Genomic DNA, 24,949 nt, shown 5'->3' on the forward strand with positions numbered 1-24,949 from the left:
CAGGAGGCGCCTGTCCCTGAGCTCCAGCCCTGCGCTGCCGCGTCCTGCAGAGGGAGGGGACGGGCTTGGTCTCAGAGTCATCTCTGGCCTAAAGAAGGTGTAGGGGGGTGTTGGGGTGGGGGCATTTGCTCATAACCAGGGATATTTCATCCATTTTGATACGTCCAGTCTCCATCTTGATTGCACTGAGCTCCCTGTCGTGGTGTCGAGCCTTTTCCTTGAAGCAGCGGCTCCAATGCTGCCAGTGCTGATGCTTTAAAGTCAGAAGGGAAGCAATGTTTGTAGGAGGTGGTACTCTTCAATCAAACCAAATGACATCAAAGCCCTTTGCAGGTCTGAGGAATAATTAGTGTCGTTACACGGTGGGGAGAGTTTCCTCCCTCCCTTTAGGAACTGGGATTTGGACTGGGGACCGGACCTTCCCTATCCTCTTCCCTCGCAGCATCCCTGCTGCAGACCGGACAGAAGCTGCCTGGACCTGGCTGCGGCATTTCCTTCATGTGGCAGGAGCTGGAGAGAAATCATGGCACCTTCTCTGCCCGTCGGCAGCCTGAGGGCGAGCTGGGTCATGAAACGTGTGAAATGAACCGCAGCACCGGCAGCGGCTCCTGCCCGTGGTGCTGCTTGGTGCGGCTGCGGCGAGGCGGATGCAGAGATCCTCCTTCCGTGGGCTGAGCATGAAGTTAAGTGGATCCTTGGAGCAGGGAATTTAGCAGAAGACTAGGGATGACACAAGATAAATGTAGGGAATTGCATGTCTTGACTGCCTTTGCTTTTAACCAACATTCACAGTTGCGTTTCGTTGGGTTTTCAAGATTTCCTGCCTCCCCAAGGGCTCGGGCTCACTGTTCAGAGCAAAAGCTGCAATTGGTGTGGAAGTGTTCACTGCAGAGAGCTGGATCTCTGGGAAGAAAGCGAAATGCTGAAAGATTGTCAAGAAGATAGCTTGAGCCGGCAGGGCTGCGGGTGCTGGGCTCTGCCGCATGCCCGTGCAATGGCCCTCGCCTGGGAGCCCCCGGCACGGTGGGTCAGGTTCGCAGCCAGCACGGCTTTGCTGGGTTTCAACCCTTCCTGACTGCAGCTCTTACCTGAACTTCTGCTGCCGGCCGTGCGTTGGCATCACCTCGCAGTGGCTGGCTCTGGTACCCCCATGCGTGTTAGGTGTACAGCTGCATACACGTTTTTTTTCACGTTTGGCGCTGCCACCGCCGCTGTGTGTTGGCCCAAAGAGACCTTGGTGCAGTGTCTGCTGGCTGCAGAGCGTGTCCCGGCAGCGCCAGAGATGGCCGAGGGTCTCTGCCTTCCCTCCCAACCATGACCTTTTGGCAAAGGGGGCCGAAAGCCCCGGGGCTCTTCCCAGCCCCACTCCCATCCCCGGGGGTCAGGCCGGTTCTGCGCTCTGTGCTTCAGGTTTTCCTGATGGTTTTGTTATGATTTTGTTTTATTTCTGCATCTCTGGGGAGGGTGGTGCTGGGGTCATCCACCCCCCGGGGAGCAGCGTCCCAGCCGTGCACGTGCATGTTCCCTGGGCGCAGGATGGTTGAGAACTCGTCCTGCTGCTGGTGCTGTCATTATGATTTAAAAATGTTACTTTTTAATTTGTTCTCATTTGGGTTTTCTTATTTTTTTCCTTGTCTTTTTTACTGTCTAGCATAGAAAATAAACCGCCTTTGGCTCCCAGGAGCTAATTCATCCAAGTTAAATGATCTTTAAAATCTGTTAGCGCATCATGGATCTCGGTTCCTGTTTTCTCGCAGTGTAATTAATGCTTCAGTTTAAATTTTCTCCTTTCCTTAGGGGCAAGGTTGATGGATCTGATGCCAGGCTAAAACTTTTGCTGAGCCATTAGAAAGAAATCAAACTAAAAGCAATCTAGTCCTTAATTTAAATTTTTTTTTTTTTTAAATAACTTGTCTTTGGGAAGAAACTGATCTTGTTTATTATCATTATTTCTTTTCTCATCCAGCACCGAAGACATGTAGCCCTAAACAGTTTGCATGCAAAGATCAGATTACGTGCATATCTAAGGGCTGGCGCTGTGACGGGGAAAAGGATTGTCCGGATGGCTCGGATGAATCACCCGATATATGTATGTATGCCTTTCCTTCCTCATAATGTTCTTTGGTTTTGTTTCATCCATTCTCTCATTGCACGGTCGTTCCAGGGTCCTGAATAGGCAGCATCGCACGACTGCTCTACCTCAGCTCCTGTTTCTCCCATAGTACCGGGAGTCTACAGCACCTCGGGGGGTGGGTACCACTCAGGGAGGGTGTCCAAGCCGTCCGTCCATCTGTCCGTCCTCTCTTTATCTCCCTAGCCATTGCTCCCAGGGTCTCTGGCTCTGGGGCCGTGATCCATCGTAACAAAACAGCTTCCTGGGAATGGGGTATCACTGATTTGTTTTTTGTTTCCATCAAAATTGGTTTACACGAGGAAAGCAGAGTCCTGGAGACAAGGATGCAGCGAGCCGTGGTGCTGCGCAGGGGCTGTGCCTGCACGGGGTCAGCTCTGCCGCAGCAGCGTCCCTTCCTCAAGCGGCTGCGCCTCCCCTGCCTGGCATTTAACGGGTGCTTGGAGCGAGGGCTGGGCTGGACGGAGGAAGGAGATCTCTGGGAGCCCTGGGGAACAGCCGGAAAAGCAACACTGCTTTCACCAGATGTGTTTGGATTCGGATTATGTGTTGGGTTTACTGGTTTTGTCCTGGGCTGTTGGAGCCGCTGTGCCGCAGTGGTGCCAGCAGCCCCAGTGCCAGGGATGCTCCCACATCAGATGGGGCGGTCGGGTCTCGGGCCGGAAGCAAATGGGGAACCAGGCTGGGTTAGACGGGGCGCAGGGGCTGGGTCATGTGTCTGCTCGGGGGAGCGAGCCAGAGCCGTGCTGGCACCCGGGGCTCTGCAGGGACGGTGGGTGTGCTGGTCCTGCTGCACCACGCTGTGCCAAGGGCTCTGCCCTGGCTGGGCTGGAGCAAGGAGCCGCCTCTCCCTGTGTCCCGGATTCTCCATCTGAGGAGGGAGACTGTGCTGCCCTCGCCACCTCGCCGGAGCAGCCTCGTTAAGTTGTTTTACTGTGTCAGGAAAGCAGCCTCGAGCTGCCGGGATGGCAGGACGGCCACAGCTGGGTTCATCCCTGCTGTGGCTCACCAGTGACCAGCAAAATCCTCTGGCCTGGAGATCCTTCCCAGACTCCTGCTTCCTGCTGCACTTGGCATAAAGGTCTCCTCCAAAGCAGTCTCTGGTTCGGCACTGGGGTTATTTATTTCTTAAGGCAAAATGATGCAACTCTCCCCTCCGTGGGAGGGATGAGGGGGCTGGGATGGGCTGTCTGGCTCCAGTCAATCAGCAGCCCTGGAAAATTACTGCGGGAGGACTCGGAGGCCCTTCCCTGGCTGGAAGAAATCCGTCCTGATTGACGTATTCCGCTTGCTGTGCGTGCCTACGCCTGCTTCACCGCCCCCCATCCATAAGGACAGGTGAATGGAAAACAGAGCCCTTGGATGCTTTTCTCCCATCCGCTTCTTCCTGCTGCTTCACTGCAAAGGCAGCGCTGGTGGGGGCTGGCAGAGCCTCCCCTCTGGATGGGGAAGGCAGAGCTGCACCTCTCTGCTCCAGCCGCTGCCGCCCTGCAGGAATGGGAAAGCATCGGTGTCCCTCTGCAGCGGGGCAGGGCAAGAAAACGCTCCCAGGTTTGCTCAGAGCCCTGAGGGCTCCTGCTGGAGGAGGGAGGCTCGTTCCCTGGGGGGTGCGGGACCCCCGCTAACTGTGTGCCCCTCGGTACGTGCTCGGACTTCCCCAAGTTCCCACTTTAAGCCCCAAGACGGCGTTAGCCTGGGGAGCACCAGGAGGGAGCCAGAAGGACGCTGCGCCCTCCGAGACGTGGAGGTTGGGGTCAGCGGCCATTGCTGCTGGCTCCTCCGTGCCGGTGGCTGGGCAGTGCTCGGCACGGTGCTGGTACACATCTGGCCTGGCGCTCGCCTGTGCCCATCTGAGCCTTTCCCATGGGCACGGGGTATGAACGGAGGTTGCTGCCTGCTGCCTGCCTGCTCCTGCCCGAGCTTGCACAAGTGGAGTTCGACCTGTCGGCACATGCAGGGTGCGGAGCCCGGTATCTCTGGGATTGCCAAGCAAGCTTTTCTCACGCCACTTCGGCACCGGGGCTTCCAGCAGGCTCTCATCCTCCTTATCTTTTTGGCAGGGAGAGAATGACTTTTATTACTATTATTTAATCTCTTTTTTAAGCCCAGGCTGCAAGTGCGGCTCTTGCACGCTGCTTGGCGCACCCTTTCGCGCCCTGGCAGCACGGCAGGGTTATTTACATTGCACTAATGTACTCATGTCAGAGTGTCTTGAAATGCCGTCTATTATGTGCGAGGTTTTCCTCCCTGGGGAATCCTTTTAAGTATTTGCTGGCTTTGCTTACGTGTTAGCTGAACATAGGAAGAGTTCTCTTTCCACGCTCGGTGCTGCGCTCGTGTCTGTGCGAGTGGCTCGCACCCAGTTCTTGCCCAGTCAGTCGATTTTTCACTCCGTGGAGCTTTCCTGGGGAAAAAAATCTTGGACATCCAGTTGAAAATCAAAGGAGATGAAGGGCTCTGAGAAATTAATTTGCTGTGGCTGAACTACAGCCATCATCTGGCCGCTCATCCCAGCTGGCCTTGTGCCTGGAGCTCTCCCAGCCCAGCTGGGTGCCCTGGCCAGCCTGGGGCTTTGCCCACGAGCAGGATGGCCGAGCTGCCGGTGCGTGTTTCTCCGGCTGCGCAACCATTTGCTGCAGATGCATCTGTGGGTCTGTGGCCTTCGGTCGCCTGGATGTTTGTGAGAATTCGGCATCAAACGGTTCATCGGTCCCGGGGTTCGGAAGGTCCCAAATCTGTCTTCCTGCGCTGGCCTGGTGCTGGATCTGTCGATGGCGTGGTCCTGCTTGGGTTCGGACGCGCCTCAAGCGAGCCTGTCATCTGCAAAGCTTTTGCTCTCCTCTTCCTGCGGTGCCGGCACCGGGCGCAGCCAGGAGTCGCCAACGGGACCTTCCCTGCCCCAGCTCTGCCGGCGCTCAGCTGCTGGTGCTGCCGCCCGTCCCGGCGGGGTCCATGGGACCGTCCCGCTCCCAGCTCCCCCTGTTCCCATCTCCCGTTCCCCCGCGTCTGGGCTGTTGCCAAATCAGCTGCAGGCTGCATTTCCAGGAGGAAGAATTGCTTTTCTTCTTTCCTTCTTTTTCTTTCCAAGTGGTTTTTAGAGGTTAAAAATTCCTGTCTAATTCAGCTCCTTGGGGTGTACCACAAGCTTGTCACATGTAATAAATTGGCTCATTTATTAGTGCGCCAACACAGTCAAAAGCAAACAAAGTGGCTTGTAGATTAATCCTGCCCTGTTTGTGATAAGTAGTTTGATCCAGGCTCTTTGCAGGGGAATAATGGACACGGCAGATCAGTTTTGACTGATGAACTGTGCACTTTATTTCAGTGCCTTCATTCTTTCAGCCCGTATATTGATACTACTTAATTAACCCTTAATTTGCAATTACTCGGTGCCCAGATAGTGCTGCTGTTCAGCCCTCTGTGAAAAACAAAAGCCGTAAAGCAGCATCTGGTGAGAAATTTTCCCGGGAATTGTCTGCTGGGTGCCCTGGCTTGGGGTTGGGAAAGAGGAGGAACCCACATCCCCGATGGCTGCGACGGAGCCCAGGAGTCCTGAGCTCTGTATCCCCCGTCCTGGAGGACCCCATCGCCCCAGTGCCAAGCCAGTCGGCTAACTGGAAACATACTGGAATGTGCTTGACACGCAGCCTGTGTGCAGGGAAGTGATCTGGCATGTGGAGCCTGTTAGATTTCTGTTCTTCAGGCACCTCTTGTGCAAGAAGGGGCACGTGCGGTCAACAGCCCGGAGTTAGTCACCGCACAGAATGGTCAAATGAAAGGGGATGATGAGGTTTTCACTGTGGCAGCTTGGGGAACCTTTCTGCACGGTGTGGTGGTTGTGTGGTCTTAGCAGGGGCTTTTGTGGGCTGCTCCTGCCGTGGGAGCCTCCTGCCCATCTCTGTGGCAGCAGCAGTGTGCTGGGCTGCGGGGTGGCTCGTTGAGGATTTCTTGCTGGGCTTTTCTTCTGCAAAGGCTTTGGTGCATTTGGGAAGGGCAGAAGAGGAACCCAGCCTGCTCCATCTGCTCCTTGAGTAGCAATTTGCTGTTTCAAAGTCTGGAGGATGGAGGGATGGCTGCGCAAAGGCATCTGCCTGGGACGTGCTACGGGGACTTGCGCAGGGTCAGGAGAACCAGACGGGGTCAGAGCCAGCAGGTCCCGTCCATCCCTTGGCCAAACTCCCCTCGGCCCCAGCCCAGCAGAGCAAGATGGGTTCCTCCTCCCTTGCCCTCCTTGCTGCCGGCTGAGTTGTGGGGCAGCACCCCTACGGAAGGGGCTCAGGCTAAACTGGAGAAAGCTCCATCTGAGAAGAGCCACCTCCAGGCTGGGGCGCGGGGATGGCAGTGGGATGGTGGGAGATGAGGCTGGGGGAGAAGTGCCGGTGTGGCGCCAGGGTGGGATTGAGCTGCCAGGCTGGAGGCAAGACCGGGACTACCCCCTGCCTGCCCCGGGCGTTGGCAGTCCTGGCATCCCTCCCCTGGAGGGATCCACAGCCACTTGTGCTCCTGAGAGGCTTTAGCCCCCGTGGGAGCAGCCCTGGAGAGCCTGAGGATTAAGGTTAAAAGCACGGCTAGCGTGGCTCGGCAGCGACAGCTCACTGCGGGTGAAACCCAGCCCTCGTCGGCCGGGAGCACGTTGGTAGGGCAGGAACTGTGCCGGCTGGGGATGTGTTGGCCCACGGAGCGCTGGGCTGGACCCTGCGAGCTGCGTGTGATGTAACGCTCCTCTCCAAGGGGAGTTTAAGTTTATTTAGGCCAAACTCCACCGGTGAAGTCTTAGATGAAGGTGACTGCTGGTCTCAATAGCTGTCTAAAACAGGACCGTGCCTGGACGAAGTGCTCGGCACGTGATGTGCTGCAGGTGCCCTTCTTGGTGCTCACCTGGCACTTTGCCTGCTGCAAAGCACAGGGTGGTCTGCGGGGAGCTCGGGAGCTATTTCTGCCACCGTCCCCGCTGCCAGCGCGGCTGATGTGCCGCCTGCCCTGCTGACGTGAGGGCAGGGCATAAACAGCCACTGTCTCCCCATAAAATGGGATTTTAGTGTTTTGCTTGCATGCTGCCGTTGACTCAGCAGAGGTGTGTTGGTGGCTCCAGTAAGAGCTGGTGAAACGCTGCACGTTCAGCCCTAAAGCCAAACGTGGGTTTGGGGCCGGGGAGGAGAGGGGAGTCGGGCTTTGCAGAGCTCTGTGGTCCACGTGCCGTGCCGTGGGCTGCTGACGCTGAGCCAGCACTGTGCCAGGGCTCGCTGTCAGTGCGCGCACCCCCAGGCAGCCGCCTTCCAGCCTGGGTTGAAGCAGTGTTGGAGCCAGGACTTTGGTGGAGCTTTTAATGGGGTTTCAGGATATTAATCGATTTATGGTGTATTTTGTTGTTTATCTCAATGCCATGCTTCTTTTCAGAGAAGCTTAAAAATAAAGCCTTGCTTCCTTTGTAATTTTTCTAGTTAACAATGGAGATTAAGTCTCCTTGTGTTGCATAGCCGTGGTTCTTAACAACCCCCCCAGCCTGCCTGCACAGCGGTCTCTAAACAAAGAGCGTGTTGGCACCCGAGGGCGTGCTTGGGGCAGCGGGGAGCCGGTGTTGGGGGGCTGTGCTCAGGATGCTCGGCACTGCCTGACCTCATGTGCCCCCGGACCTCCCAGCAGTGAGGGGTGCCCAGAGCTGACGTGACCTGCAGGAGCTCAAAACAGGGAGTCTGGGGCTGTTGAGGTCCGGGGTCACCTTCCTCCCATCAACCCAGCTCGTTCCCAAGGGTGGACGTGCGTCCACCAGTCTCTGGGGCTGGGCAGAGGGTCCCTATCCGCCCCAGCCGCTCTGGGTCTCCTTCCTTTTAGCACAATGCTCCCGCTCAGGCTGCGTGCTGCAGAGCCGATGGAAAGTCATAGAGTGGTTTGGGTTGGAAGGGACCTTAAAGATCATCAAAGTTCCAACCCCAAAAGAGAAAGTTCACTCTAGACGGGTCATTCCCAGAGAGCAGCGCCCGCAGGGGTGCTGCCTGCTTTGAAAGGGAAATCCAGTGTCTGTTAATGAGCTTCCTCCAGGGAGAACTAGGGATGCTGGAGGGAGCAGAGCCTGGTTTGAGCCTTTTCTGGCCTCGAGCTGCCTGGGAGCTGAGAGAATTTGGGACTGGCCTTGGTAGGTGGGTGCTGCTTTTGCTCTGGGGCAGGTCCCATGCAGGGGAATCCAAACCAAGGAGGATTTAACGTATGTCTGGGCAGGGGGAATCAAAGCACATTCACATGCTTGCTACCAGTGTGGTGCTTGCCTGCCATCGGCTACTGCGGAAAGATTCCCACGAATATCCTGGGGAATGCAAGGTTCCCTGAGCCCCTGCGTCCGTCTGAAGAGCTTTTACCCGAAATCTTGCTGTGCAAGGCCACATCCAGCGGGTGATGGTCAGTGCTGGAGAGCCGGGGCAGAGCAACCAGGGAGGCTGAGAGTTCCCTGGAGGTTTTGGGTGTTTGCTCTGGGTGATGGGCTTGCAGAGCTGTCATGCTCTCCCTTCGGTGACAGTTCTGCCTTCTGCTGTCTTGCAGGTCCTCAGAGCAAGGTGTCTCGATGCCAGCCCAACGAGCACAACTGCCTGGGCACAGAGCTGTGCATTCACATGAGCAAACTGTGCAACGGGCTCCACGACTGCTTCGATGGCTCTGACGAGGGGCCACACTGTCGGGGTAGGTGTCTAGGGGGGATGGTGGTCAAAGGGGACTGCCCCATGAGACTCTGCCCTTGCCTCCTTTCCTCCCCTGCCATGGTAAGAGTCACGAAGTCCCTGTTTGTCCCCAGTTTCTGGCTGTACGGTGTGAGCCCCATGCTGGTTCACCAGTGCCACCACGCTCTGTGCTCCGTCTCCCAGCCGAGAGCAGCCGGTGCAGGGCAGCTCAGTGCTGGGCTGGCCGGTAGCAGATCCAGAGATTAGCCAGAGCCACTTGCAAGTGAAATGCCCATCATTCCTGAGCCTGCAGGCCGTTAAATAGCTGCATTGTCTCCTGGATTTAAAAGCTTGGAGGGCTGGCATTCTGGTTCAGATAAGACATACCAGTATGTTTTTTTCCTCATTTCCAGGAGCTTTGTCCCCCCTCCTGGCCTGTCCCCGGTTGCTAATCCTGCTGGAAAACTCTCCCTAGATCAGTGTGTGTCGGCTCGCTGGTGCGCAGATTAGTTGCTCAGAAACGCGTGTCCTGGGCTGACCCCTGGAGCTGGGTCTCTGCAGACTCTGGGAGAGCAGAAAACGTGCTTTTCTGCCCAACCCTTCCCCTGCCTGCGGCCGAGGGCTCCTGCTCTGCTCAGCCTCAGCCAGGTGTGGGACACCCTGCCCCGAAGGGCTCCCCCCGCCCGGCCCTGGAGCTGGGACCGGAGCTCCTCTCTGCGGTTTCTGCAGCTGTGCCTGAGCTGACAATTAATATTTTGCTAATAGTTCTCATTACTTAAATGGGATCTGATTTTCACAGCTGGGCAGCATGTGACCAGCGCGCACGAGGCGAAGGCTGGGTGCGGGCAGGCCCCGTGTCAGGACAGTTGCTGCTTGCAGGTTTGGGCACGTTGGGGACGTAAGCCCTCGCTAGTGCTTGTGTCGGATGCCGAGGTTCCCCCCGGCCTGCCGGTTCGGTCGATGGGTCGAGAGCTGCCGGTGCCGCCCTGGGGAGGCATTTCCTCGCAGCTGGTCATGAGCCCCAGCCCACCTCCGCCCCGGGCGTGGGGAGACGAGCTGTCACCCCGGTTTGTGCTCCGGCTGCTGGAGCATCACGCCGCCCCGTCCTGCTCCCCTTGCCTCTGCCCGGGGCCACTCGCTCCCTCTGCAGCGGGTGGGAGGTTTGTCCTGCAGAGCTGCCCCTGCAGAGCTGCAGAGACACGCCGGGGAGCATCCGCTGCCCTTGCAGACATCCATGGGGGGTGGAAATGCCGTCAGAGCCTGCGTGCTGAAACTCCCCCCATCATCTCCCTTCTGCAGGCCCAGCACTCTTGGGGTTTTTTCCTTTTTTCTTGGATGCATGCGATGCTTTAGCTGAGAGATAAGAATCTGAAATGAATAGCTGGGCCTGCCAGAGCCAATAAACCTTGTAAACAACTCGGCTGGCTTATTAAATGGTTCCACATGCGAGGGGCAGGATTTTCACAGCGCCTGGGTGCTGCTCCCCTGTCCAGCCCCAGATGTGAAGCGGGATGTGGAAAGGGCCGGATGGTTTCGGTTTGGAGAGGCTGCCGTTTCCTCTCTGCCAACAGATTTGCTGGGACCCGGTTCAATGCCCTCCGAGCACCCAAGTGACCGGGTCGGGCAGGATGAGGAGAGGAGGGGAGAAAGTAAAACCCAACGTAAACCAACCGCCCAACAAAGGGCTGACAGCGCATCCCTCCCAGCGGGCGAAGGAGGCCCATTGCTAAATAACCTTGGTGAAGTTGGAGGCTGCTGCTGTTTATTGACAGAGTGAGGCGGGCAGCCCTGGCCTCCCCCGGCCCGTTGGCAGCGCCGGGCAGGTGGGGGCTTTCCTGGTGTTTATGATGACCGCTGATGGAAACGAAGCCGGGGAGGCGGTGAGCTGGGTGGCTGCATCTCTGGTCCCAGCTTCGCCCCGGCACTGCCTGACCCTGGCGCTGGGGTGCTGCTGCCTCTGCAGAGGGATGGGCGGCTGCGAGCTCCGGGCTCCCCGGTGCGTCTGGCAGCTGGCTGCCTGCCCGAGCGCTCCTCGGCTGCCTGCGCCGCAGCTTCCCCGGCACAGAGTGATCCCCAGGCTCCCTGCAGCCAGGCTTAAGGGGAACTCGCTGCAGAGAGGACATGGTGGATAAGCTCACCCCAAAGGCTCCCTGGGATCCACGTCCTCCAGAATACCCCAGAGCTGAGTCCCGTGCTGCTCTCCTGCGTGAGGAGCGCCAGGTCTCGGCTGGCCATGGCCACAACAAGCTCCCGATGGGAAGCGCCATCGAGTCAGCAGCTCTGGGGGACGGTTGGGGCTGCTCAGACCCCCATCTCGTGGAGCAGCCACGTATCTGTTACAGCCTCCCCTCACTCTGCTAAGGGTCTCAGTCCTTCTGTCCCTGCTGGGGAGCAGGGGGACAGCGTGGATGTCCCCAGCAAAGCCTAGTAGGGTGCCTGGGGGTTCCCCTCACCCAGCACTGGGGCCCAGGCATCCATCCTGTCCCTCACCCGAGCGTCCCTACTCGCACATCGGTGATGTCCTCTCTCCTCCATCTTCCCTGTCTCCTCAGAACAATTAGCAAACTGCACAGCCCTGGCCTGCCAGCACCACTGTGTGCCGACGCTGAGCGGACCAGCCTGCTACTGCAACAACTCCTTCCAGCTGGCTGAGGACAGGAGGACCTGCAAAGGTTGGTACAGGGTGGGCAAAGCCATCACCCCCGGCACGGTGCTGGCAGCTCCTCTGGGCTCTGGCCGATGCCGCCATCTCGGCAGCAGTGCCGGGGCTTGGTCGTGCGGCCAAAGGGACCTGGGGCTCAGCAGACCCTGAGCTTCACAGGGGGACACGGAGGGGACTCTGCCTCCCTGCCGCTGTGGGGATGCCGCTCCTGAAAGCCCAAGTGAGAAATATTGGGAGGGAGTAAGGAAAAGGCTTTGTCTTTGCCTACAGAGTCAGGGGCCATCACTGGGCTTGTACGTGCTTCCGATGTCTGCACCTCAGAGGATGCTGGAAAATAGGAGAGGGTCAGCAAGGAGTGCTCAGATCAATGCGCTGCCTGGAAACAAGTCTGGAAGTGAGAGATTGCAGCGGCTCTGGCTCTTTCATTTATCTGAGCGGAGGTGAAAGGGGCCTTTATCAGCTCCCACACGCACCTCTGGGGGCAAGAGCTCTGCGGTGGAGACGGCTCTTTCATCTAGCAGAAGAAAGAGCAGCGTGCAAGGCAGCGGTTTGGAAGCTGAAGATTAGAGAAATTCAGACTGGAAATTTAGGTGCAGATTTTGCAGAGCTGGGGGGAGGGGCAGTGGATAATTAGGCCTTGAAAAGGCTCATTTGTGAGGTAGGGATTGTCCTTTCGTTGCTTTACTGCTGATGCTGGAGCAGAAAGCTGGAGGCTGCTTGCAGGTGTCAGAGGTGATGTTGGCCAGGTATTCTGCTGGAGGCCGTTGTGACCGTCCCTTCGGCTTGGGGATTGTCCCTTCGGCTTGGGGATTGTATCCTCCCTGCAGCTCTGCCTTGGAGAAAAGGGAGACCCTTTGTTCCCTCTTAAGGCAGCTAAGGAGAGATGTTTGCTAGTCCAAACCTTGGGGGTTTTGCCTTCTTTTCCAGACTTTGATGAATGCACCGTCTATGGGACTTGCAGCCAGACATGCACCAACACAGAGGGCTCCTACACATGCAGCTGTGTGGAAGGATATCTCTTGCAGCCTGATAACAGATCCTGCAAAGCCAAGAATGGTGAGATCCTTGACAGGAGAAGCATGCTGCTTCTGGGCAGCTCTGCAAACCGTGGCCTCCTGCCATGTGTGTACCCCTGGCCCCGGTTCTTCACTTCAGGGTGCTCTTCCCTGCGGACTGTCCTGTGCTACCACCTTCTTGCATGTGTTGGGCTGCATGTCATGGTTTTGTTTTCACTGGAGCAGAAGGGCCAGGCTGATACAGCATTGCAGCCACAAGCTTTGGGTGCTCTGCTGTGACCACCCTTCTCCCCTCCTTTCCCTGCCAGAGCCTGTGGACCGTCCTCCCGTGCTGCTCATCGCCAACTCCCAGAACATCCTGGCCACCTACCTGAGCGGAGCCCCTGTGCCCAACATCACCCCCACCAGCGCCAAGCAGACCACAGCTATGGACTTCAACTACATTGAAGACACAGTGTGCTGGGTTCACGTGGGCGACAGTGCCTCCCAGACCATCCTTAAGTGTGCCAAGATCCCCAACCTGAAGGGCTTCGTGGAGGAGCGTTCCATCAACATCTCCCTCAGCCTACACCGTGAGTGCCTGCTCCCCTTCGGATCTTGTTCCTAGTCCTTGCTCCCCCAGTCCCCATCTCCTTTTGACAGCCTGAGCATCCCCATATTTTGGTAGGAGGCAGCTTTCCATGGGGCCAGGCACCAAGGCTTCAGCACAAATGTAGCTTTTGGCTTTCCTTTTCCTTCCCTCTTATTGTTTCCAGCAAGTTTTGTGGTTTCTTTGTGTGAGTATATGAAGAAAAGTGATACAGCGAGGAATGGAGATGGTACCGGTGTAGTGGGTATGACGGCAGTTCTTGTTGCTTCCTCTTTGGGTTTTCGCCCCGTGTTCCCCTGGCCAAGCCAGGCGTTCGTTGTCCCCACCCCGAGTAGTGACTGAGAACAAAATCCTGACCAAAAAGTGCGGCCACATGAGTCAACAGTGCGAGAGGCAGATGGTGGTTTCATTCCACTTGTGTTTCCCCGGCCATGATGTGTGTGGTTACAGTGCTGTCTCCTGTTTGGGCTTACTGGTCCCAGTTCAGCAGTCAGAATGGGAAGGAGAGTAACTTGCAGGGATTTCGGTGCTCTTTGACTCGTGCCTGTGCCCATGCCCGCTCTCCTGAGAGTCTCTGCCCGGTGAGGGGTCCCAGCAGAAGCCGTGGGCTTTGAGGAGCCGTTCACGTGTGCTCTCGCGTGTGCAGGTGCAGCGTGGTGGGGTTGGAGGGATCGCTCCGAGAGGGAGGTGGGTGGGTGCCGTAGCCGTACAGCTGGGATGTGGGAAACTGCTCCCAGTGGTGTACTGTCACTGATTTTATCCCATGAAACCACAGACCAAGTCAGTCAGGATGAGATTTGGGGTATCTGGGGTATCTGGGGTTTGCAGTGCATTTCCGTCAGGTTTTGCAGCCATCAGCTTCCATGGCATCATCCTCCCGCTGTCCTTTGCCTCCTCAGGGTAGGGGTGCTTCCAGGGGGAGACTGTGCAGTGCCTGATGCAAGAGGGATCCCCTTCTCCCACAGGGACGCGGGTGTTGTTACGTGATGAGCAATAGCTAACCTAGCAAATTAGATGGACGTGTATGAACTGAGCTTTGCAAATGAGTAAAGGTCTTGGGTGGATCTCGGAGCCGAGGGCGTTTCTCTGCCGACGGCAACATCACGGTGAGCTGGCTGCCGAGGGGCAACCGGCCGAAGCCCTGGGTGAAGTGTGGGGCATGGGCTGGGAGGCTGACAGGGACCCGCTGGCCCCCGCTGCCCCTCGGGCCACATTGGGGCTGAGGCTCAGCAGGCTCCGGCCACTGCGCCCCGCCGAGGGTGTGTGCAGCACGGGTAATTTAAGCTTGCACTGTGTATTTTTAAGGCGATGTGTATTTTTAGGGAGAGGCCTCACCCTTTGCTCTTGCAGGCGATAGCCTGAAATTAGGCAGGACAGGGCTCGGCTCTGCTCTCCGCACCCCGCTGACGGTTTAAGGAGGTCTGCTTTTACGTGCTCCTCCTGGCTTCTCTCTTAAGGCTTCCTCCAGCTGAATTTGGTCTCGCTGTAGTTCACTGGAGGGGCAGACAGCAGCATCGTGTAAAGCTCTGGCTGCGCACCACTTCTTCCCATCAAACTCTGCTTTAACCTTGTAATTTCCTGCAGCGGGGGCTGTGGTTTGTAGATGGTACGTGAGCCGTGAGCTGCAGGTCGGTGCAGGGGAAGGGGAACCGCTGGGATTCAGGTGGGAGGTTTCAGAGTGTTCCTGAAGTCAGCCCAGGTGCCTTTCTGCAGCCACGTCCCTGTGCTGGGAGGTCCCCGAGCTTTCTGGGGTGCCTTCGCCTGTCTGTGGGCGGCAGCGGCAGCAGCAGGGGTCAGTGAGCTGGTGACTGCAGGAGGAGCAACCGCCCTGACCGTGGTGGTGAGGCGTCAGTGCCGGCCCAGGACCTGCAGCACCGACTGCTGCCCCTCCGCCATGCCCAGAGGAGACTGTCAGCCTGGCAGGCTTTTGGGGCGGTTTGGGCTGCTCCAGCTCCAGGAAGTTAATCTGAGACACAACCTTTTAATTATGGTCAGGAGGGGAAGGGAGCTCGTAATAAGAACGTGTTCAAGTCCAAACAAGAAAAGGTGCCTTGCTTTGCTTGGCCTCCTGATCGGTTGTGATAGCTCAGGGTGGGAAGAGGGGAATTTAGCTGAGCTGGATGGGAAAGCACCTGCCCTTGCCCCGGGATGAAGGGAGCGTTCCCATCCGCAGGGAAGGGGGACCAGAGGCTCCTGCGTGTGGTCCCCGCTGCTGCTGGGCAGTGGTTGCTCGCAGAGGAGCTGCGAAGAGGTCCCTCCACTGGTGTGGAAGCATGAAACGACCTCAGGTTTGGGCTGCGGAGCACAGCCACACACTTGGATTCTGATTTTAAGCCCCAAGACGGGGGGCTTGTGGCATAGTCATGCCGTTGGCCTCCTCCCCAGCAGACTGGTCTCTGGTGGGTACGTGCTGCCTGGACAGATGCATACCGTCTGGATATGCTGCATTAGCAATGACAGTCCAGTGCACGTCGGAAGGAGCGAGAGCGCAGCTCCTGTGTGTCTCCTGGCAGATTTTCCTTCTGCCTGGGGAGGGTGTGAGGAAGGGCCTCCATTAACCCCCTCCATTAACTGGCTCTGAGCTGCTGCCTCTGCCCTCCCTTGGGGATGGTGGCAGAGACCTGCCACCATCCCCAAGGGTGCTACGGGTGGGTGCCGTCGGGGCGCAGAGTAGGTGAGAACGGGGCTGCCCCGAACTGCTCGTTGGCTATGCGGCACCACTTGCTTTTTATTCCTATTTCCCAAGGGAACGGTCCTTATACAGTTTTGCCGTGTGCTCCCGGCAGGCTGTGCAGCTCTGCGCTGTATTTGGCAGGCGGCTACTGGTACAGGGCTGTGTTGGTGCCTGCGCAGCCTTGCCTGGGTCGCTGTGGGTTGGAGATGTGTGGGGAAATGTCCTCGTGGGGCAGAGTTCGTTCATGAGCACAAACACATTGGAGAAATGAGTTTCCCGCAGCTCTGGGCCCAATGCTGGGTGTTGTGATGAGGAGATAATGTCACTGCCCTGCTCCTCTCTGTCAGGACACTGGAGAGACCTGTGAATCCAATTAGTGGTTTCCCTCTTTATTTGCTTCTTTATGGCATTATCTGCTAACAGCAGGAGACAGGCTTCCCTGGTGCCTGCTGCTAATGGGGCTTGAGTTGGCATCTGATGGGGGGAGACTGATGCTGAAGGGCTGGAAATTAGCAGCCCCCAGCTGTCAGGGATAGGTCTGGGCTGGTGAGATGTCACAGCCCAGCTCTGATAGCAGCCGTGCTTCCCTGCCTTTCTGTCCCCGCTCCCTTCCTGCAGAGAGATTAGTGTCACTTGTGTTGTGGGAGATGTGTTAAATGAATGCTATTAAGAGGGCTTGGCAAGACCCTCTGTACTCTGAAGCTTTACTTTTCCCCTGGTCCTTGCACTGCTAAACCTTTTTTTCTGTCTGCAGTCTTGAGTACCGATGCACTTTTTGATGGCGACTGTCCCTCGGTTCCCAAATACGTGCTGCCCGTGGACATTTTTCACAGGTAGTGATTTTCTCAGTTGATCTGAGCTGGCCGGTTCCCTACCCCCAGGTCTTTTTCCAGGGACACACTAAAAATCAGAGGCTGGTGAAGTCTTCCATCTATTTCTCTTACAAAAAACCTAAAAAAACCTCCTCATATTGGAATTGAATTATTTCTCTTCGCCATCAGTTGGAGCCTCTCCGGCATGGAGGTGACAGGGAGGACACATGGGGCTCGGTGCCGGTGGCCGTGCTGTGCAGCCAAGGCAGTCCCTGGCAGCCGAACCCGCTGCAGGCAGGGGGGGAAAGCATGCCCCCTCGGTGGGCAGGGGTCCAGCCTGTCCCCATCTCCACGGGGAACTTGGAGGTGGCACCTTCCTGCCCAGCCCCTGGAGCTCGGCTTCCCTTGGGGCTGCTCCCTGGGTGCTGAGAGCCCACCCAAGCACCCTCCGGGCTCAGCCTCGTGAGAAGGATGGGGCACAAGCACACGTGCAATGGCATGGGAGCAGTGCAGGGGAGGGCTCATCCTTCCTGCCAACGCTGAATTACAACAAGGGGAACTTGTCTCGTTCTTCCTCCCTTTCTGCTCTCCCTCTCTCTCCCTCTCCTCTGCGTGAAAATCCAGCGCTGTTCTGACTGGGGAGGATCCTGGCAGGCATCACACATCCACTTGCACTCAAGGACAGAAAGGCACATGCCTGCGCAGGGGGAGAGCCGCTCTCCAGAGCGCACGGAGACTTTGCTCACCAGCACCCGATTCTGCTCAGACTGGTCGAGCATCGCTGCTGCGAGCGGGCGGCACGGGGCAGGTTCCCCATGAACCCCCTGGCCCCCGCAGGCCCTGTCGGCCCGGACCCCTCCGGACACAGCCTTGCTGCCTGCGTGAGGCTGGGGGCGGCTGGTGACCAGGACAGGTTTTGCTCTGAAGCAATGACAGCACGTGCACACGGGTGTGAAGGGGGGAACTGCCCCTGCCCTGCCCGTGCCTGGCAGGGGGCTGCTGCCAGCCCCTGCAGACCCTCCTTGCTCGGCAGCTAATCCCTGACCTCCGGGGACTTTCTGATCCTGTGGGCTTTCTCAATCAGATTCCAGCCTCCACGTGTTTCCCGAGACAATGTCCTCGTTTGTTTGGAGTTGGGCTTCCAAAGAATTTCAAAGCAAAACAACACACCAAAAAAAAAAAAAATTAAAAAAAAAATTAAAAATCTGCTTCCAGGCAGATCTGCTGCTCAGCCCTCCCAGCCAGGCGGCCACCGGGTCAGTGCTGCCTCCCCCCCTGGCAGCTGCTGCCCGAGCTCCTCGAGCGCAGGGGTGGAGGTGGGGGTCCGGTGCGGGTCCTGCCCAGGGCTGGGATGGGGCCAGTCAGTCCGTGGCCTCACTCTGTGCCGGGGAAGCAGCAGGTCCTGGCTGGGATGGTGGCGGTTGCTTTGATTATGACTTTCCTGCCACCATTTCTGCTAAGATGAATGCTGTAGAAAGCTTGCTGTGTCCTGTGCCCTGGTTGGTTGGAGACCTCTGCTCCCTTAGTTCTCCTTGCTGCCGAGCTCGACCCCCTGCCCATGCCCTCCACCCCATCCTGGGGCCAGGGCTGGCCCGACTGCAGCTTCTTGGGCAAGTCCCTGAGCTCTGCCTGAGACCCCGGGGCTGGGACAGAGAGAGGTGAGGGGAGCAGTGCTCCGGTCTGTGCTTGGATTTGTGTGACCTTAAATCGGGTTTGTGCCCCTGTTCCCCAGAGGTGATGTGAGAAGGGGGTGGCACCTGCCCGGAGCGTGCACGGTGGGCTTGGGGCGAGAGTAGGTCGGGCATGCAGCCCTGCGAGGAGCCCCCTGTAAGACGGGTTTTGTCCCAGTGAGGGTGCTGAGGCCTTGGCAGAGGTTGCCCAGAGAAGCTGTGGCTGCCCCTGGCTCCCTGGCAGTGTTCAGTGCCAGGTTGGATGGGGCTTTGGGCAACCTGGGCTAGTGGAGGGTGTCCCTGCCCATGGCAGGGGGTGGGACTGGGTGGGCTGTGAGGTCCCTTCCCACCCAAACCAGTCTGGGATTCTATAAGAGGACACCATTAATTAATTGGCAGCAGCGTGACCCTGTGCTGGCTACCTCTCGGGCTCTGCGGCGTTTGTGTGAGTGCTGCGATGGTGTTAAAGCCTCGGCCCCAGCGCAGTGTGATTGAGTGATACTCAGCTTTTGGGAAAAGGCAGGAGTTCTTTGCTTTTTCTATGGAAAAATACTAGAGAACATGTGTCAGGAGACCAAAACCTGGGTTTCTCAGTGGTCTCCTGGTGGTTCCCCTTCCCCTTCCCCTTCTCTTTCTCTTTCCCCTTTCTCAACTGACTCGTGACTTTTTGCACGGTCAGAACCAGCAGCTGTGCGGTGCCAGGGTTTGTTTTGCTGAATGCATTTATTGTGCTGGCAGGTCACTGGTGCCAGTACCACCAATTCACAGCCCCAGAGCCCAGGTGCCTGGAGCTTTGGTTCTCTCCCAGTGCGGGGCGATGCCTGCAGGTTTGCTGATGTCCCGCAGGAACGGAGCTGGGGCTCTGCTGGCCTTGCCCCGGGGCTGCCAGCGTGGGGATTGCGGCTGGCTCCCAGGCAGAGCGGGCAGGAATGTCGGCTGCTCAGCAGGACATGTCCAGGGCTGCTGGGAAAGGGCTGTGGAGGTTCCTTGATTTATTATTTCTTGTTTTAAGGTTTGTTGTTTTCTTTTTCTTTTATAAAACAAGCCCCTAGGAAGGGGTTTGAAATATCAGGACATTTGATCCCGAGTGCATTATAAACCCTAAACGATAGCAATCTGGCCATTATTAAAATACCTTCCTGGGCAGCATCTATCTAAACAAGCATGTCTAGGAGGTTGTTTTCATTGACTCCATTTCAGCCCTGTTACTCGTAATGACCTGTCCTGTTGCCAATAAGCAGAAGAGCTGTAGGGTTTGGGACAAATTGATTTCAGGGAGATGTTGCTCTGTAGAGGAATCCAAGTACATTTCTTCCCCCCCTTTGCATGGAAAGCTATTTTTCTTCCTTGCTGCTTCATCCTAGCCAAGAAAGAGGCTCCGATGTGAACTTACTTGGCAAGAAAGCAGGATGATTGGTAATTTCATCTGCTGGTTCCTTTTTCTTTTTCTTTTTCTTTTTCTTTTTCTTTTTCTTTTTCTTTTTCTTTTTCTTTTTCTTTTTCTTTTTCTTTTTCTTTTTCTTTTTCTTTTTCTTTTTCTTTTTCTTTTTCTTTTTCTTTTTCTTTTTCTTTTTCTTTTTTCTTCTTTTTTCTTCTTTTTCTTTTTTTCTTCTTTTTCTTCTTTTTCTTCTTTTTCTTCTTTTTCTTCTTTTTCTTCTTTTTCTTTTTTCTTCTTTTTCTTCTTTTTCTTCTTTTTCTTCTTCTTTTTCTTCTTCTTTTTCTTCTTCTTTTTCTTCTTTTTCTTTTTTCAAACTGTTTATGACTGTTCTCGTAGCAGCGTGAGAGCAAGGGATGAGCGCAGCGTCTGGGGCCAGTGTGCTCACACCAGCATATCAGCTCTTTATGTTGGAGGGGATGACGGTTGTGATGATTTTCATCAGTCTGTTAACTGAGTGCCTGCCGGTCTCCGTTCAGCCTGGAGGCAGGTCTGCCGTGGAGACAGTCGGGACTGTTCTGTGGCTCTGCCTGACACCTCTGGCTTTGATTATCCCTCAGTGTCTCCCTGCGATAAAGTCTCCAACGGGACCGAGCCCCCCTGGCGTGGGGTCAGCTGGGCTGGGGTGGTTTCGGTTCCTCTCCAAGGTTTGCTGAGCGGTCCAAGGGTGGCAGCATCCCCATGCCAGGAGGGGATGGCTGTGCGGTGCTCGGGCTTGGCCAGATCTGCTGCCTGAGCTATCTCCCTTCCTTGTGGCCACCTTGATCCCCCGGGCTGCAGTGGTGGAGCGGGGAAGGGTCTTCTCTGCCTCCTCCTTCCTGGGACGGAGGAGCCCCGTGCAGTCCCTCTCCACAGCAAGAGCTGCTCCCCTTGCACTGCTCCCCCCCACACTGCTCCCCTCCGTCTCCTTCCAGCCAGCCCTGAGGTGTTGAGCATGGGGTGAGCTGCGTTCCCGCATTGCTGGAGACAAAAGGGTGAAATTAATGTCCTGAGTGATCGGGAGTGCACAGGGATGGGTTTGATTTCAAATGGACAGGAGCGTGCGTATCCCTGCACACATCTGTCCGTCTGTCCCGCACTGCTGCCTGCCGTGCTCGTGCTGGGCTCACCGCACTGCGGCCAAGCCTTGTTGGAATCGCCTCTGCCCAGACTGGCCCCATTTCCTGCTTTCTTGTCCCCTCACCCCCCAAAATCGTACCGATGACAGTTCCCTGGGCTCCCATTGAGCCTGTGTCTCTCTCCTCTCACCCAGAAGGAAGCCAGGCGCCCTGTCCCTCCATCAGGCTCTGCTGAATATTTTTGCCTGTGGAATGGCCTCATTAAGGCAGAGTAATTAGCGGTCCCTTGGCTGCCCTCCATGCAGCTGAGATGCAGCTTGCTCCATCTCTGTTCCTGCTCTTCCCACCTCCGGTGCCGCAGCCGGGCTCGCACAGGGATGCTGTGGTGCTGAGCCTGGCCGTGGGGAGCGGGGCAGGGTTGGGACTGGCAGGAGGCACGAGCTGTCTGGCAGCTGGGTGACAAAATGCTGCCTGGAGCGTGGCCCCCCCCCAGAAAGATGGAGGTCGTGTCAGCCTGGGGCTGTGCCCAGTGCTGGAGAGGTGCCGGTGGCCCCTCAGGATGCAGCCGCGATGCTGCACCAGCCGGGGTCCGAGGCACGGAGACTGCACGAGCCAAGGGTCCGGACAGCCGTGGCTCCCTGGGGAAGGGCGATGCTCTGGCACGGCTGGGGCTTTCCTCCTGCAGCGCTCCAGCGACCGGGGGGGCTGTGCAGCCCTGGGGGGGCTGGTTTTACCTCCTGGGGAGTCTTTGGCTTGTGCGGATGCGGGTGTGCGCGTGCGCAGAGGCCACAGGGATCCTTCCAAGTGCCGAGTCAGACGTCCTGGACGTGGGCCACCGGCTTCCACCCAACGGTTCCTCCTCTGAGCTAAACAGCTTAACTGGGGGTGGTGGTGGTGGTGGTAAGTTTATTTTTTAGCCTGGTTTCCTAAGGAAACAAGGCTGACGTGATGGCGGTGGCTGTGCGTGCCGGTGTCTGTCCTGTCCGCAGTCCCCTCCTCCCCATCCTCCTTGCACAAGGCAGTGTCTGTTCCGGGGAGCCAGGGAGGGGGGCTGTGCCGGACCCTCGAGGGGTGTGGGGTGCCCGTCCGTCCCACGGCCGGCGCCCTTCGGGGCTGGAGTTTGTCTTCATGCCTGTCCTGTTAACATACTTCTAATTAAGGAAAATTGTCCCCAGGAGCAGTGTTTATCCATGGAGCATGTTGCCGTTACAGAGACGGTCTTGTTCTCTGGGGGAGAGGATGTCTGCGGAGGGAAGAGACAGAAATTCCTCCAGATTATGGTATTATGTAAATGTATCAAACGGATCATTCCCTATAAAAAGGAAAGTAGGAAACCAATGTATTTGAGAAGCCCTGGGGACTGCATTCCTGACGAGCCTCCGTTCCTCTTTGGGAGGCATTTTTGATCCGAAACGTTCGGCAACTTTTCCAAGCTTTTTTCTGCAGGAGCCGCGTGTCGTTGGCTCTCCCGGTGCCGCGGGGCGTGCAGTGCAGCCGCCCGCCTGGGCTTCTCGCTGGGTGGCGAGTTGGACACGGCCCCCCCTCATGCCTGGGGCTCTGGCTCTCGTGGATTTTGCTGGGAGCAGGAGGACGCAGTGCGACTGCCCCAGGAGGCCGCTCTCTGGGCGGCTTCTCCGCTTCTGATGTGGTGCGGACAAGCAGTTTTGGTGCGGTGTCTGCCTGGGCCATGGGCTGCACGGTTATCTGCGTGCGTTTCTCTGCGGCCAGTCGCTGCCTTAAGGCACTTGTTTACTGCTGGGCCTTGCGTTGGGTCTGATCCACCGTAGCTGAAGCAAAAAATGCGGGCTGTTCTTAGTAGATGTGCTTGGACATAAATATTCTTTACTTAAAAACAACATGGAAATGTCAGCAGCGGAGCTCAGTCCGGCTCTTTTGTCTATTGCACATGCTGGGGCAAGGGTGAAAATGCACCTCAGCAGAACGGGGAGCAAGGACCTTTGGTGACAGACCTCTGTGCCTGGCACTGGAAAGCGGCGATGTTGTCAGCTGCTTCAGAAGGGAGTCTTGCGAGGAGGGTTCCCAGCGGAGCCTGGACCTCTCCTGACCAGTGTCCCTGTCCTGCTCTGCTCCAGACACCCGTGGGGAGTGCTCCTTTTAGGTGTAATTGAGAAGTGGGATTTCTTCCAGACCGCTGCAGCGGAGAGCACTTATTTCCAAGCTCTGCACCTTCACCACTGTAGGTGGTTTATCTTCTTCCACGTTTAACTGTGCAAGAGTCAGGGTGAGCTGCTGAGCTGCATGCATCTTAACTGCAGCTGTTTCAGAACTGTGTCGAAATCCATGTTTTAGTCTGAGAGAAGATTGCGTGTTTCCTTCCTCCTAGTGTCAGGCCACAATTGATGTATTTGCAGACTGCACAACAACTGATTCATGCAGAGGAAAGCTATGTGCTGGGTCAGCAAAGCTTGTTCCCCAAAAAACCCACAGCCTTGCGGTGCTTGACTGCTCGTGGGGTAAATCAGATGCTCCATGGCTCGGTTTAAGGGAGGGAGATCCTCTGGCAGGAGCTCCTGTGGACAGTTGATGACCCATGTGTGTCAAGGAGCTCTTTGAGCGGGACAAGATGCTCCCAGCCCCATCAAGCACAGGATGAAGTTGGAGGTGGGGAGGGGGAAGGTTGTTGCTGAGAGTGCCTGGGAAGGCTTGTAAAAGTTGATGGGGCCAAGAACTTCTTGGGTGGAGGCTAGATGCTTTTGCTGCCTCTTGGGGTGGTTCCTCTCCCCAAGTGTGCCCTGGTAGTGCTGTGACAGATCTTAGCCTGCTGTCGGGGGAGTCTGGGCTGGAAGGGACATGTGGGAGCCTTCTCCTCTGGCCAGCTGACCCCAGTGGTGGCTCCTCAGGGCCCGTTGGTCCTAGAGGCTGCTTCAGCATCTTCCACTGGTGGCCACGAGAAGGAAAAGGGAAAATCCAAGCACAGTGTGACAAAGATTATTTTGTGGCAGGGACTTCAGCAAAAGCTTGGTCAGGATCACTTGGTTCATGTTGAATGTGAAACCAGGAAACATCTGTGCAGGGTGGGTTTCGGATTTTGCTGAAGTTGCCAGCCCACCCTTGTTGAGCAACGTGCCACTTGTACGCTGATGAACTTCTTGGTGCTCCCTCTCCCCTCTGTCCTCCCTTTGTCTGCCCTCTCCTCACAAGGAAGGCAACGGTCAAAGCCCACTTCAACCAGTGGTCTTCCTGGCCAGCACCTCTGAGCAGGGCTGGCTGGCGTGGACCACGGCAGGTTGGTTAGCTTCTTCCAGGAAGAGCCTTTAAAGTTGACATTCCCTGTTCTCTGCCCCCACAAGCTCGTTTTCGAACACTAGTGAATAAATAAGTCTTGGGAAATGAGTTCTGCATGTTGCAATTGCTTGCAATGCCCAGCGATGGTTGAGCAAGGAGGAAGACTTGACTCTGGGATGGGAATTGGTAGGGAGGATGCACATGCCAGCCAGCCCCCCTCCACTGCAGGGAGCTGCAGGCAGGAGGAGAGGGGTGGCTGCTGCCCCCCGCTTCTTCCCTCCATGAAGGTTGGTCACGGGTCCCCTCCCATGCCCAGGGACAGGCTGGTCCCTGCTGGTGGTCCTGAGCCGGGTCCTTGCACACGTCTTGCCGGTCATGGGTGGCCATGGCACACCTTCCCCGGGCACCCGCGCTCCTGCTGGGGGAACGCGCGGCCCTGTGGGGGGAGGCCACGTCCCTCGCTCCCCTCTCCCAAAGCCAAGTGGTGAGTGGGGGGAGAGCTCTCTGTGGGCTAACATGAGGGGTTAAAAATAGACATTTGCTAAATTAGCTTCCACTGAAAGTTCAAGAGGAAATCCAGGTTTAGCTGATGCTAAAAGAAAGAGCTGAAAGTAATATTAATAATAAAAACTGATTCCTGCAAAGGAGGGGGGTGGATGGCAAGCAAGGAGAGAAGGAGCAAGCTGAAAAACAAAAGCCTTTGAGGAGGGTAATGCTTTCCAGCTGCAAAAATACAGCCTGGGAGAAGAGCAAGTGCTTGCGTCACCCCCAGCTCCCCGGCCCAGAGCTGCCCTGCTCGGAGCTGGGGCCTGGCTGGGAGACCCCCGGGAAGACCGGGACCCTCTCCTGTGATGGGGAGAGGTGACCGTCACAGAAACGGCGCGAGAGAAGCTGCGGGCCCCAGGAAGCGAGCGGCTGGAAACCTATCGCTTGCTTTGGCCATTTTCCCTTCTGATTCCTGTTTAGCCTTTGAGTGCCGTGTCGGTGAACTTCCTCCCGTTGGACG

General features: G+C 56.9%; 1 protein-coding gene across 1 annotated transcript in view; it reads left to right on the top strand.

Annotated features, from left to right (window-relative positions):
* LRP1 (LDL receptor related protein 1) overlaps positions 1 to 24,949 on the top strand; it is an 89,441-nt gene that overhangs the window by 15,779 nt on the left and 48,713 nt on the right. Inside the window, exons 2-6 of the mRNA XM_075737689.1 lie at positions 1,967 to 2,089; positions 8,666 to 8,803; positions 11,334 to 11,453; positions 12,371 to 12,499; positions 12,768 to 13,031. Coding sequence (XP_075593804.1) covers positions 1,967 to 2,089; positions 8,666 to 8,803; positions 11,334 to 11,453; positions 12,371 to 12,499; positions 12,768 to 13,031 — 774 coding nt within the window. The remainder of the gene's footprint in view (positions 1 to 1,966; positions 2,090 to 8,665; positions 8,804 to 11,333; positions 11,454 to 12,370; positions 12,500 to 12,767; positions 13,032 to 24,949) is intronic.

The sequence above is a fragment of the Balearica regulorum genome, chromosome 29 (assembly GCF_011004875.1).
Source record: "Balearica regulorum gibbericeps isolate bBalReg1 chromosome 29, bBalReg1.pri, whole genome shotgun sequence".
In the NCBI taxonomy this organism is placed as follows: domain Eukaryota; kingdom Metazoa; phylum Chordata; class Aves; order Gruiformes; family Gruidae; genus Balearica; species Balearica regulorum.